Here is a 15,952-nt window from a genome sequence, read left to right on the forward strand (position 1 = left end):
TAATGCCAGCATGGTTTACAGAGCTGGGAAGTGTGTGCGTGTGTGTGTGTGTGTGTGTGTGTGTGTACTTATTCTAGTTGCTTCTCTACTGTGATAAACATACTACTGAAAGCAACTTAGGGAAGGAAAGGATTTATTTGACTTATACTTCCAGGTAAGAGAGAATGGGGCAGAAGCTCAAGGCAGGAACCTGAAGGCATACCTGGCTGCTTTTCCACAAAGCATTTCTTCTCTCCAGGAAACTCATCCACAGCCAAGAGCACATAAATATCTTGCCTACATGTTCTTATGTTTCTCATCCAGTTCAGGACAACCTCTGAAGAATATTGCCACCCATGGTCAGCCAGGCCCACCAACATATATTAAAATTCAACACAACGCTCCACAGACATAGCCAGAAGTCATTTTCATATGGTCAAACCTATCACTTGAGATAACCCTTCTCAGTTGATTCAAAGTTGTGACAAGTCAACAATTAAGCTAATTAGGACAGGGATGCTTCTCATAGCTTGTGGAGTGGAGAAGAGTAGCTGGCATAAATACCAGCTATTCCTGCAAAGTGAAACACACTATCAGATTTTGGAAGGCATTACAGATAGTAAAAAGACTGTCAATAATAGCCCAGATAGTAGTGGTGTTGGGAGCTCTGAAATATGCAGTCATTTATGTCACAGATGAACAATGTTCAACTCCTTGGCAGTTATTTGCTAGGCCCTGAATATGTATGATAATAGACTATTGGGATATTGGAGATACAAAAAAACTGTGACAGACGAAGATACATTTCCTTATTAGTTTCAAATACAACAGTGCCATACTAAGTGTGAGCTTCTACGCTATGCACTATGTATTTTATTGTATAAAAAATTTCTGAAAAAGACTTCATCTCACTCTTTGAAACTTCTTATTGGCTGCTAAATGATAACAACATGGATGGCGGAGAGGTTCTCATGTTGTAGGCTCAGGTCCTTAATTGCACCTTATTATTGTTACCGTAATTTTACCTTGGGTTATCTTTGGCCCTGATAGCAGTCTTTTCTCTCTACCTATGTGTCTCATTACTAACTTTACAAATAACAAGTAGAGCCTCTTTAAATGTACTGGCTTAACAAAACTCTAGTTTTGTCCAACCTAAAGATTAAGAATATTATCAGAGAACAACTGAGAATTCTAGATCAGAGACCCCTGGTTTTGATGTAATCTGCACCATTATTATCTCTATCAATGTATTCTAATCATAATAATTTAGTGTCTTCTGTTAGTATACAAACATAATCAAACTGTTACTGTGTTAAAATGTGGAACTGGAGTAATCTAACTTTGTCAGTCATAATTGGGACCATAATAAATTATCTCTTAATTCTTTGATATGGTTGTTCCATTTTTACTTGAACACAATTGTTTGCTTGTATAATAAATACATCATCAATGGTACATCTCTTTTAGTGGCTGCAGATGTACATTGATATACTCTACACCTAATAATTAAAATCTGCTCTGCAGCAATAAATACCTGCACAAGATCAAGACAGTCAACATTTCACCATGAAAGTGGGAGAAGCTCACAAAACTGAAACCCAAACCCAGCTGAGGAGCTATTAACAGCTGATAACCAGGAAGACTCAGTTTCCTGAAAGGTGGTGGTCCTTGATCAATAGACAGTACTCAAGTAGGTGACACTGCACCTATGAGCATATAGGTAGTGGTAATGGGAGCCAGAAAACTGACACAAATTAGGGTGGAGTGAGAGGATACTGGGTGGGGTGAAGGGGAGGAAGAAGGGGAAAATTTTGTCAAAATGTGTTGTATACATGTATGAAATTTTTAAAGAATAAACTTATTATATTACAAGATCAAATAAGAGAGGCTTTGTTTAGCCACTGTATTTGAAATAGTTTTTAGATTCAAACTCAGCTTTCTGGGTAAATTCAGTGTCATATTCTGTTACATGCATCATGTGTAACATCATCTCTTATAATGCTTTACCAAGAAGGAATTTAGTATTTGATCCTTCAGTGAAATGGATCACCAAGCAAATGTGCAGTGATTAACAGATTTTTTTCAGAGATAGTTTATTAGGTTTAAATGTAACATAATTAGAAAATTTTATAAATATGAAAATTTCAAGGACAAAAGCAAACTTGGGACATGCCAATTATTTAGGTAACAATGAACCAACACCTATCTAAGGCTGTCATGTCTCCCTTAGATATATCACTGGAGAATTAATATGGACAATGAAAATACACATGCCAGGGACAACCAGGAACTCTCCTCTTGACCAATAATGCATTAAGTGTTCATAGGATGACCTCCAAGAATTAAATGAAGCTTCAAAGTGAGCTGAACTTGAATTCATTCAGGTGAATTTTATGTTAAGAAAACTATAAAAGTAAAGAGAAAGCCCATCTTTCACATTTTGATATAATTGCAGATAAGGAGTTCAAGGTTACTCATTGGAAGTAGTTTCCATTCAATTATTTTGGCTATGTGTGAAATATGTAAGTAAAGTATCCAGTGACAGCTAGCAAGGGAAATGAAAGTGAACTTGGAAAGAACAAAGATCTATCCATTCTAAATCCGCAGTTATGAATGAAAATGTCAGGGAGATGGACTGAAAACATAAGTGAATATTATAGAAGATAGTGTTCAATGGAAACTATCAATAAATGTTGCATAATGTGTGGGATTTAAAAAATATTGTTTTAAAGGAATAAGAATAATCTAAAGATGCACTTGTGTCCCTCCATCTGACTATCAGATTATTAAAACAATGGTCCCCAAGGTAATTGGAAATTCCTCATGAATTTTATGGCAGGAGAAAAAAAAGGCTGAAGCTTGGTGTCAGCTAGAAGAGTAACTTGTCTGAAAGGAAAGAGATATATCACAGTTCTTACAATCTTGCAGGAGACAAAGGAATCCAGGCAGTGATGAAGCACCATGGGCAAGATCACAGCTTGACTAGTACTGCTAGCTATAAATATACCCCTTATTGTCTATTTAAGCCTAAACCGGATGTGAGACTGTAAAGACCTTAAAGACAAACGTGGTAAGGGGCACAGTTCCAGATTTCTTTGTTCCTTTTACCAATGTTACCACATTGCATAAATCTCTCTCTCTCTCTCTCTCTCTCTCTCTCTCTCTCTCTCTCTCTCTCTCTCTCCATTTTACTCTTAGTAGTTTGTATAATCAGATTATTAAGACTGGGTAACTGAACCTGGCTTATGGGGATATTTCAGCACCCAGGCTTTCACCATAACTCTAGTAACACTACTCCTCTGGAAACAATCATTGTCTACAAACTACAGGTAATATGGAAATGCAGTCAGTGGTATTTACACAGACTGGATGCTTTCAGAGCTTAGATTCTGTATGTTCCAGTTTCAAGTATTGTTTCATACCAAATGCTTTTATAAACATTATATCTCTAATGGATTAAAATATAGTAGTTGTAGTAAACTTACAGAGTTGCCCCCATGAAACATCTCAAAGTCAATTTCATCAAAGGTGGTTAAAGAAATTACTTAAAAATCAATTAACACCAGACATGTGATTTTTCAACCTTCGAGAATTATAAAAGCAAAATTTTTGTACAAGGTGTTACCTGTACCTTATCCTATCATGAAAGTCTCTGCTGGGATGTAACTTCATTCCTAGGGTACCATAGTGTCAATTGTAGACTATGGTACAATGAGTAGAATTTGTCTTTAAACAGTACAAGCTAGTCTGAGAAGGGGGTTGAAAGCCATACTTTATTTCTTCCATGTTAAAGTTTCACTACAGAAATGTCTATATTTTGGTTTAAAACTATGTTTACTGAAAGAGAGGATGAGTCATAAATTTGGGTCTAGTAATTTTCACTGTCACAGATGTTTAAAGCATTCTGGAATCATTCCTTTTATCAGCTAACTTAATGGAATATATGTTGACAATTATATGGACAATTTATAGAACTGCAGCTATATCCTGGGCATAATGAGCAGTGAGAGACCCATGTATCAGGACTGTCCTTGGTAATAATATTTTACTAGTCTTTTTTAAAAAAATAAAATACTTATTTGTGGTGAAACTATACGATATAAGTAATCTAAAGGAAATGCAAAATTGTTTAGTGGGCTAGTCTCAAATTTATGAAAAATTCCAAAGGAAAATATCATAATATATTAAGAAAAATCTCTACTTTGTACAAATTTCTACCTGTAATACAAACACCATGACACACAATTGCATTCCAACCAATACTAACTGATATATTCAGGAAAAATTGTAATAAATGTCAATTAATGATGTTCATTTTAAATATACTTACATGTTCAGGTTTATTTCTAGAAATTATTTTGAGGTCAAATGAACAAGTTTCATTTAACCCTTGCTCTTATGAGTAAATGTATATTCTTTTAATAGCTTTCAGAAACTAAGGGTTAATTTCTTATTATTAAGACTTTGTTAGGTTAGTTGGTGGTGGCATATATCTTTAATTCTAGTACTTGAGAGGCAGAGGAAGGTTGCTCCCTTAATTTGTGGCCAGTTTGGTCTATGGATTGACTTTCAGAACAGCCAGGGTTAAACATAGAATTCTTGTCTTGAAAAATCAGGGGGAAAATGCCTATATTATACAGTAATTACAAATAAAAATGCTCCAAAACTAATGAAACCAAAAATGTCTATGCATCTCAATTAACATATTTCTACATAATTAGAATAATCATTCTGAAAGTTTTTTATTTTTTAATTTTTTAGAATATTGGAAAAGAATGGAGCATAAATATGATTGTCTTTAACTGATCTGAAGGCAAAACTTTTGGTCTATTATACAAACTATCTTCTAGTGAAAATAAGCAAAGTATTATATCTAATGAATATCAATAAACAAGTATCAAAGTTGAATATCAACAAGTAGCTGCTTTTCACCTGAGATGAATAACTCTCAATCAAGTTAGACACTCAAAATTTTATGAAAAATAAAACAAAACTTGGAACTAGTCTCACATTTTTTCCTGGTTAGTTTAGCTGGTAATTCAAGTTATGACACACAATTGTTTGTTAAATATTTTGCATTAATGCCAAACATTTATTTAAGGAAAGTTGAAGCTATTTCATTTCTGATGCAGAAAAATAAAAGACCAAGCAAAGAATAGCAAACACACCACAGTCAGTTTTACATAGGTAATAGAAAATAGCTATAGTTACATTGACACATTGTTGAGAAATTGATTCTCTCTAGGATGAGGTACAGCAGCACATTCACTTCAAACACCATTTCTTTATATGTTAGTTAAAAAGCACTCAAAACTAACAAGATACATAAAATATACTACACTTACCATTGATCCATCGAGCTTCTGGATTATGAAGTCCAAACCCTTTTCCCAAAAGCTCCTCTAGTGACAGTCTTGTTTCTGAAGAATTTGTTAGCTCATCTGAAAAGAAAAGAAATACAAAGTCAGGATCTTTTTCTATTGCTTTTCTTTTTTTTTTTTATTAACTTGAGTATTTCTTATATACATTTCGAGTGTTATTGCTTTTCTTAAAGGATGGGACTTAATATTTACAATATTTTGCCTCAAACTGTATGCTAGTGAGATATCAATCTGAAGTGAGCATTTGAGGTAGATTTTGACACTGAAAGAATGTTTTATGGCCTTTTATTTATTTTTAAACAAGGGTCTTATGAAACCCAAATTATCCTTTAACTCCTGATCACCTTCCCGTCAGCCCCCAAGTATAAATATTGTAGGAGTAGTACATTACCTCATTTGTCCTCATCTTTTTAAAATTAACTAAAAGTTTTAATATGAAATTTTTACATCAATTTAAAACATCTATATGAAGGTATACTTTAAGACACAGTACATAGAAACAAACAAGAACTACTGTTTTGCAATATTCAAGAAGATCCAGTTTTTGACATTGAATCATAAGCCCAGTTCTCAATTTTCAAACTCTTTAACAGTAAATTTAGATTTTTTTGTAAGATTTTCACAGGAAAGAGAGAATGTTCTAATTCAAGGCAATTGGAATAAATAGAATGAATACAAAATTGTACCACACAATTACTACCTAGCAGATACTAAGCAAATCTGAGACTTGAATGCCAAGTTGAAAGTGTAAAATGCTAAGAAGAAAATAAGTATCATACATTAATCACTGGAATATGAGTATGATTTGATTTTCTTTTTTTCATTTCAAGACTTAGAAATGGAAGGCTACAGGTGAGTTTAAAACACTGTTTGCAATACCCCTTTATATTCAACCAGTTACAGAGAGCAATTTGTCACTTTCTTGCAAAATAATAGCATTGTTTATTTGCTGAGTGAATTCTTCTTGGTGACCTTTTAGCTATGACCTTCCTTCTGACTGAAAACAAAATGTCAAAGACATGTTCTAATCTCAGGTGATTTTATCTTTTAAAAGTTCAGCACTCACTATACCAAGAGCTGGCTGTGGCTTCTCCCCAGTGTCTTCAAACACAATTGAGAAAATCCATTAACTAATATTATGAATGCCAAGATAATGTTTAAAAATATGAGAATTCTCTGAATTCTACTTTAGGCAAGATTTGCTTATATGGAGACATGAAAAAAAGGTAAACAAAGACGTACATCCAATTATTTACAGAGCAATCAGAAAGGTCAGAATTTGAACTTTCTTGGAGAAAGAAATGTAGCACAATACTCAGCAATTAAGAGTACTTACTGCCTTTCCAGAGTGCATTTTAGGATGATGAATAGGTACACATATACATATATGTGTGATACATATGTGAATATAGACATGTGCAAAGGTATACTTGAACTTCCAAAGAAAGTATACCACTTCAGATGCTCTTAGGTATAAATCACTATTGAAATATTCAAAACAGTTCCAAACAAACATTTGTAATTCTCAAGCATATCTTTTTCTATTTAAATTGATTGCTGTTTCTATTTATGTGTCAGTGTGCATATGAGTGCAGGTTTCCACAAGGGAGAGAAGCAGATGTCTGATCAGCTGTATACAGAGTTATAAGTTGTTGCCAAGAGCTGAAGTTGGGTCATCTGGAAGATCAGCAAGCCTACTTAACTGCTGATCCATCTCTCAAGCTTTACCCTCTTCTCTCTCTCTCTCTCTCTCTCTCTCTCTCTCTCTCTCTCTCTCTCTCTCCCTCTCTCCCCACCTCTCTCCACACACACACACAGACACACAGACACACACACACACACACACACACACACACACACACACACACACTCATAAACGATAGCATCTGAAAACTTCAATATTTTCAGTTATGCTGGGGAGAATCAACTACTCTCACATTTAATTACAATCTAAAAGTCCAATTCTTGATTTATCATGTAGTTCATTTAACTTCCTATTGGATATTTTTTGGGGGGGTTGAAGATTTCTTTTTTCTTCTTTTTTTAATTGGATATTTTTTATTTACACTTCAAATGTTATCCTCTTTCCTGGGTTCCCGTCCATAAACACCCTATGCCATCCCCACTCCCCCTGCTTCTATATGGGTGTTCCCCTACCTACCTCATCCCAACTTCCTGCCCTGACAATTCTGCTACACTAGCAGGGTCCAGTCGTGGCAGGACCAAGGTCTTCTCCTCTTATTCGTGCCCAACTAGGCCATCCTACATACACAGCTGGAGCCATGGGTCTGTCCATGTATACTCTTTGGATGGTGTTTTAATCCCTTGGGGTCTGGTTGGTTGGCATTGTTGTTCTTATGGGGTTGGAAATTCCTTCAGCTCTTTCAATCCTTTCTCTAACTCTTCCAATGGGGATCCTGTTCTCAGTTCAATGGTTGGCTGTGAGTTTCCACCTCTGTCTTTGTCATGCTCTGGCAGGGCCTCTCAGGAGACAACTATGCAAGGATCCTCAGCATGCACTTCTTGGCATCAGCAATAATGTCTGGGTTTGGTGGCTTTATATGGGCTGGGTCCCCAGGTAGGACAGTCTCTGGATGGCCTTTTCTTTGGTCTCTGCTCCAAATTTTGTCTCTGTAATTCGTCCTACAAAAATATTAAAATATTTGTTCCCCCCCCCTTTTTTTTGGAGCTGGGGACCGAACCCAGTTTGTTCCCCCTTCTAAGAATAACTGAAGCATCCACACTTTGGTCATCTGTCTTCTTGAGTTTCTTGTGGTGTGTGGATTGTATCTTGGAATTAATGCTAATAGCTTCTTGATAATGGTAAGAACTGAATTCTCCCAGTGCAAGTGACTATTATACATAAGGTTAGTGACTATATGTACTCCATCAAGATTTTTAAAACTTACCTATATGTATAAAATTCTGGAGAATAAAGTATAATATTAATAAAAATTAATGATAATTGAATTTTATTTTTCCACACTCAGTAACATTATATTTGAAAAGTTTTTCATATTCTATCTTTACTAAAGTTTTACCAATCTATTGTTTAATGCATATTTTCTATGTAATTGTATGTTTATATGTGTTTCTATTAGAAGAGTAATACACACTTGTCCTCACACTCATCAGCCAGTTTCTCTCGATGGAAAATACAATTTTGCTGAATGAGACAATAGATAGTGATTGCAATGGTAAGCTCTCCTGTTGATTTCATTATGTTTATTTGTATTCATTTCCATGTGTGTTTAGTTCTATAAAATCAGTAACAACACCCATACCAGTTAAGATACAAAAAGAGTCTAGACCAGAGGCTTGTGGACCCTGTACCTACTTCTTGCTACCTCTAGTAACCCAACATTTGGCAACCAGTATTCTCCATAGATATTTATTGGGCCATTCTCAGAAAGTCAAGGTCACCAGCCTTCTCTTATACATAAAGGCTGAATTTTGTATAGAAATTTAAGATCCTGTGTGCACAAAATTGAAATGGAAAAGTTCGTTGGAACTTAATGTGAGAGGGAAGGCAGAGAAACAAGAGGCTAAGTGTTATATGGGAGATATGGTAAAAGTACATTTTTCTGTATTTCCACAAATGTCAGCCCCAGGTTAAATAAAATATGTCACGTTAAAGTAATAACAAATCTGATTTAATACTATTGTTAGGCTAGAGGAGCATAACAAGAAAATGACTCAAAATCATCTGCTAAACCCCTAGGATCAGAGCCTGCCTCAGCCATCCTACAGAAGGTCTCCACAATTGCACAATGTTTAGAGAGTGAAGAATTTGGAGCACTCAGTCCTGAAAGGGTTGTGTTCATCAAATCCCTCCCCTCAGAGCTTAGGAATCTATGAGAAAAAATGCAGAAAGATTTTACTTCCCAGAAGAGATGGATGACACAGGAAAACAGATGCTTACATAAATCACAGAGACTGTAATAGCATGCACTAGGCCAGCACAGGTTCAAGCCAGAGAGTCTTTCAGTGATGAGTTGGGAAAGTAGACATGGGTTTCCATTTCTAATCAAATAGCTATTTTCAATTGGCATCTTGCAAAGAAAAAATCATTTCTCTCCAGTGTAGTCTCATTGAATAAACAAATCACACTTCAGTGTGTCGCTATATACGGCAGTTCTTGGCTACCAAAAACCAAACTCAATGATAACTTTGTAGAGAGTTTGTCTCATATTGCTTTGTTTGTTTGTCTTTCTTTCTGGTCTTTTGCATAGCCATTTACAAAAAGAAACGCCATACTTAAATACATTCATTTCTCCATGTGTTCTTTTGAATAAAATCAAGAAAGATTTTTCTTCTTTTACAACAGCACACACACACACACACACACACACACACACACTCACATATGTTTGAATACAAATGTAAAAATGAATAATCTTCTCCAAAAGGAAACAGGAAACATGCATAAACCCATATTGAAACCTAGTTCCTCATGAACTTACGTTACAGTTAGACATGAAGTAAGATATCTCAAAAATGCATAGTATTTGGATATTTTAATTACTGTCCTGTTAGTTTAACCCCAAAGCTACTTTAAAGCAGATTCTTGGATACCACTCAGGTACCTAATCACTCCAACAGAACACTACAGGGTGGCCCACAAGCAAACTGATATTACATTGTATATCACTCTCACGTGCAAACTACTCCATAACTTCTATGGAGGGACATTTTACCTCCACTATCAGAAAAATCTCTAAAATTTAATACTTTCTACTTATTGAGCTTAAGAAGTGTGCTTAAATATAAATTCTCTTGAATTATTTACTATTTAAATATAAAAGTATATTTTATGGCTAGATTAAAAATATGCCCTACTTCAGGTTTCTGTCCATCCAGAGGTATATGAACCACTCCCACAGTTCCCATGGAAGAGAGGACTAGAAGACATGCCTATTGCTCTCTGGATACAGGAACACAGGAGCAGCCACCAGAAGGAGCCTTCTGATATCTGCCTGCTCCCAGAAATGAACTAAACTGATCCCACAACTCTCTGAACCTAAATCCCGTTGGGGACAGAGTTGAACTCTCAGAAGTGCAGACAATCCTGAGAGCTCAAGGGGAACCTCCATTTCTACTCACATTCCTGGCCCAAGAGGAAACTGTCTCATGCCCTCTGTATACAGGAACCTAGAGCAGTTAGGGGCAGGACACTTCCAGTTTCTGCCTGAGTCCAGAGTTGAAAGCCAGTCACTAGGAGCACTGACGCACCTGAGAGCAGAGGTAAGACCAACTTTTCTGCTTCAAGCGACCCTGTGATTTCACCTCACACCAGTGAGAATGGCTAAGATCAAAAACTCAGGTGACAGCAGATTCTGGTGAGGATGTGGAGAAAGAGGAACACTCCTCCATTGTGAATGGGATTGCAAACTGGTTCAATCACTCTGGAAATCAGTCTGGAAGTTCTTCAGAAAATTGGACATTGTATTACCTACAGACCCAGATATACCACTCCTGGGAATATACCCAAAGGTTGCTCCAAAATACAAGGACAAATGCTCCACTATGTTCATAGTAGCCTTATTTAAAACAGCCAGAAGCTGGAAAGATCTCAGATGCCCTTCAACAGAGGAATGGATGCAGAAAATGTGGTACATCTACACAATGGAGTACTACTCAGCTATCAAAAACAATGGCTTCATAAAATTCATAGACAAATTGGAGAATTTAGAGAAAGGTTTGAAGGAGCTGAAGGGGCTTGCAAACCCATAAGAACAGCAATATCAATGAGCCAGAGCTTCCAGGGACTAAACCACCATTCAAAGAGTATACATGGACAGATCTATGGCTCCAGTTGAATATGTAGCAGAGGATGACCTTGTTGGGCACCCATGGGAAGAAAAGCCCTTGGTCCTGCCAAGGCTGGACCCCCTAGTGTAGGGGAATATCAGGGTGGGGAGGCGGGAAGGTGTGGTGGTTGGGAAAGCAGAACACCCATATAGAAAAAGCTAGAGAGGGGTGAGATACGGGGTTTACAGATGGGAAATAAGGAAAGGGAATAACATTTAAAATGTAAATAAAAATATCCAATAATAAATATGCCCTAAATGCTCATATGTTGAAAAAGTGATATCCCAGGCAGCAAGGTTCAGAGGAGCTGCTTTGGAGAAAACATTGGTTCCTGAGGACTCCTGCTTTACCCATAGATTCATCTAGTGCTGGGCTTATAGTATGATAAGTGGTTGATCAGTGGCGACGGAAACTTTGGGTAGGTCTTCAGTGAGTCCCTAAGGAACTATATTCTAACCACACCTTCCCCTCACACCCTTACACTCTCCTTTCTCCTCTTTCATTACCACTATTCCACATCACTTCTGCTCCCTTGTCCTCTCCACTCTATCCATTTCTTTTACTCTCCCCTCCCTTCCCCTTCCACCTATCGCTAACCCCTTTGCACTGCCTTTTTCTCCAGTTCTTCCTCCCTTCATCTTCATTCCTATACTCTTCTGTCTTTCCCTTTTAATCCCCTTTGCTCCTATTAATTTGTCCTGTTGCATTATTCTTCAACTTGAAAACTTTCCATCCTGGAGCAGTGTTCATTGAGATTCAGCAAGTTCCAAACTGAAGTTGTCACATCCTTGAGTGGATGTTCAAGACTTTAGAAGTAAACAACTCTAGGAAATCAAAAAAAAAAAAAGACTTACAAGCTTCTTTCCCCATGAAAATTAACTAAGCTGGGAAGAAGATACTCTTATCTAAGAAGCTGCCTACAGTGTGTTCAAGGAGTTCCAGGGATGCAACATTTTTAATTCATTGCACACACTAGAGTGACTTTTGTAGATACCACTGCCTTGATACTCAAGTTCCTATAAGAAACGCCTATAAATCTAGTATAATTAAAGGACCTAAACTTTGATCTGTTCTTAGTTCGATATGTACTGTAACTGGATGCTTGTTCATGCCTTCCTTGCAAAAACCACACACCGGAATAAGGTGATCGGCAACTCTGGGTGACTGCCTTCCTCACTTAGTTTGTGAATCTCCATTTATAAGCCTCTAAATCTGTTATAAAATTAAATACTTTCTCATTTTGAATTGGATTTTTCCCAAACATTATGATCTAGTGATTGGATGATGAGGATTCAAATTTCTCCATGCACACATCTACTGCTACTGATAAGTGAGCAATCAGTGTAGGAAGCAGGGCAGAGGTGAAAGGAGTAGGTCTTCAGAGTCCCCCTTAGGAATACCCCCAGCCTCTATTCTCTCCTTCTCTTCCACCATCTGTGCCCCTCCCTTCTCTCTTACTCCACTCCCTATGCCTTTATTTTCTATTCCTCTGTTCCCCCATCTGTCTATCCTATGTTCTTCACTTCTGGCAACTTTTATAACATTATCTTCCAAATGGAAAATATCTTAGTTGGTGTTTTATGGCCGTGAAGGAACCCCATGACCATAATTGGGGCTGGCTTAGATTTTCACAGGTTTAGTCCATTATCATCATGGAGAAAAGCATGGTAGCATCCAGGCACACAAGCTGATAAAGAGCAGAGAGCTCTAAATTTTGATGCATAGACAACAGCAGAAGAAAGTGTGCCACACTATGCATAATTCTAATGCTTATTAGAGACCTCAAAGCCCATGCCCCAATACCATACTTCCTCCAACAAGGCCATACCTCCTAACAGTGCTACTCACTATGGGCCAAGCATAAAAAACTTGAGTTTATAGGGAGCATGGCTATTCAAGTCACTACTGAAGGCTTTCCATCTAGACAGGAAATGCCTTAAGTCCCAGGCAGTTCTAAACTAGCAAAGTAGCTCACATATGTTCTATGTTTATTCATGTTTGCTAGTCTAAAAACCTATCACAGTATAATTATTGCCTTTAATGTGATGAACTTTGTCTAATCCTGTAAGCCTATGCTGTGGTTATGAGTACCACAAAAGATCGGAAAAAATGAATTATAATAATAAAAACAAAAACAGTATTTGCAGAACTATAAAAAGGATCCAAAACTTTCAAATAGCTACAGAGTATAGAAGCAGCTAAATTGTTCCTCTTTTGCAATAGGATTCAGTAGAGGAACAAAAATTGAAAATTTCATGTTCTTTCTGGGCTTTAGTCTGTCATTTACGAACATAGACTATTATTGGCATTTCTGCTCTTTTTCCCAAAAAATCCAATCTCATTCTTAAATGGCCTTTGGAAATGAGTTGCTGCATAATCTTAGAAGAGAAAAGTTACATCCTTCAGTATTGAACAGACGAAAAGCTAATTGATAGACATTGAGTTCTACAGTTCTCTTCACAGGAAATAATTGTGTTACTTTTTATCTGGCTTATTCTTGATATCAGAGGTTCAGAAATATTTCTTTTAATTTAAAAACCCATTTGAAATAATTTCCTGTTAAAACATGAATAAAAGGAAAGATCTAATCAAGTGATTCAGTATCCTGCCCCTGCCCTCCCAATACCCAACCAAGAAACGAAAGTCAATTTGCGTCCTGTACAGGGAATGGTCCCTCCATCATATCCCAGCTAACTGTGACTCCACTGTCTTCTGGTGTTTTATACACTGTGTTTTCTATATAACTGTTTTGCCTTCATTATCCATGGTAAATGTTGATAAAGGGCACTCCTGTAATGTTCTTTCTTTAGAGAAATTTTTGTCCTTAAATTTTCAATATATTTATTAGTGAAAAGATGCCATGTCACTGAGATGGAATTCAGAGGACATCTCAGGGAAGTGTGTTCATTCTGGGACTTCCCTGGTGATAAGCACCTTCACCTACTAAACCAAACCCTGTGTGTCATTCTCACATCATGGAAAAAAAAAAAGCTCTGCGACTCTTCTCTCTTAATAAAATTGGCTGAAAAGGCAGAGAACACACCATTGGAATAAAGTTTAGATTCTAAATTTTTAAAAGAACTTGATGTTTGGGACAGGACATTTCCCATTTCCATCTGTACCACTGAGCGGACCATGTATCATAGCTCTCCATACCCAAATCCCCCCGGAAAAGAGCTGGTCTCCCAGGAGTGCTGACACACCTGAGAGCACAGGTAAAACCACCACAAATGCTCAAGTAACTAGCCCAGGAGGAATCCACCCAGATCTCTCAGGACACAGGAACTTAGGAGCAGCCTGTGTCAGAATCCTTCCAGTTTCCATTTGCACCAGAACTGATCCTTCCTCTGCCCCAGCTCTCCATAACCAAACCCTGCCTGAAGAGAGTTGCTCTCTCAAGAGTGCTAATACACCTGAGAGCGAAGGTGAAACCACCACTTCTGTTCATATACCAGCTGAAGAGGAATCTACCCAGATTCCTCAGGACACAGGAACCAAGAAACAGCCAGGGACAGGACTGTTCCATTTTCTGTCTGCACCCTCGAACGGAAATGTGACACATCTCTCCATACCCAAGATCTACCTGGAGAGAGCTGATCTTCTAGGAGTGCTGAAACACAGGTTTACAGGAGCCACAGTGAGTGAGAAAGACCAGCTAACACCATAGATAACCAGATGGAGAGAGACAAGTGCAAGAACCTAATCAACAGAAACTAAGTTTACATGGATCATCAGAAGCCACTTCTCCAACTACAGCAAGACCTGGATACGCCAACACACAGGAAAAGCAAGATTCTGATTTAAAATAATATCTCATTATGATGATAGAGGACTTTCAGAAGGGCATTAATAACTCCCTTAAGAAGCTCAGGAGAACACAGGTAAACAAGTAGAAGCCCTTAAAGAGGAAATACAAAAATCCCTTAAAGAATTCCAGGAAAACACAACCAAACAGGTGAAGGAATTGAACAAAACCATGCAGAATTTAAAAATGGAAACATCAACAATAAAGAAATCATAAATGGTGATAATCCTGGAGATAGAAAACCTAGGAAAGAGATCAGGAGTCATAAGCATCATCAGCAGAGTACAAGAGATAGAAGAGAGAATCTCAGAGGCAGAAGGTACCATAGAAAACCTTGACACAACAGTCAAAGAAAATGCAAAGGGCAAAAATCTCCTAACCCAACCCATGCTGTCCAGGAAATATAGAACTTAATGAGAAGACCAAACCTAAAAATAATAGATATGGAAGAGAATGAAAAGTCCCAACTTAAAGGGCCAATAAATATTTTCAACAAAATTATACAAGAAAACTTCCCTAACCTAAAGAAAGAAATGCCCATAAACATACAAGAAGCATACAGAACTTCAAACAGATTGGACCAGAAATAGTCAAAATACTAAATGCACAAAACAAAACAAAATATTAAAAGCAGTAAGGGAAAAAGATCAAGTAATATATAAAGGCAGACTGATCAGAATTACACCAGACTTCTCAACGGACACTATGAAAGCTAGATGATCCTGGTCAGATTTAACACAGACGGTAAGAGGCTACAAATGCTAGCCCAGGCTATTATATCCAACAAAACATTCAACTACCATAGATGACAAAGGCAGGGAGGAGGCAGGAAGGGGAAATGGTTGGGGAAGGGGAACACCCTTATAGAAGAAGGGGAGAGGATGGAATAGGTGGCTTATGGCTGGGAAAGCATGAAAGTGAATATAATTTGTCATGTAAATAAAAATATCCAGTAATTAAAAACAAATTACACCAG

The 15,952-nt window shown here is 37.1% G+C and overlaps 1 protein-coding gene across 4 annotated transcripts in view; it reads right to left on the reverse strand.

Annotated features, from left to right (window-relative positions):
* Nucleotides 1-15,952, reverse strand: part of Dpp10 (dipeptidyl peptidase like 10) — a 1,676,457-nt gene that overhangs the window by 618,033 nt on the left and 1,042,472 nt on the right. For all 4 annotated transcript variants that reach the window (NM_001415116.1, NM_001415117.1, XM_063272512.1 and 1 more), the window contains exon 3: nt 5,325-5,420. In NM_001415116.1, the coding sequence (NP_001402045.1) occupies nt 5,325-5,420 (96 nt within the window). The remainder of the gene's footprint in view (nt 1-5,324; nt 5,421-15,952) is intronic.

The sequence above is a fragment of the Rattus norvegicus genome, chromosome 13 (genome assembly GCF_036323735.1).
Source record: "Rattus norvegicus strain BN/NHsdMcwi chromosome 13, GRCr8, whole genome shotgun sequence".
Taxonomy (NCBI): Eukaryota; Metazoa; Chordata; class Mammalia; order Rodentia; family Muridae; genus Rattus; species Rattus norvegicus.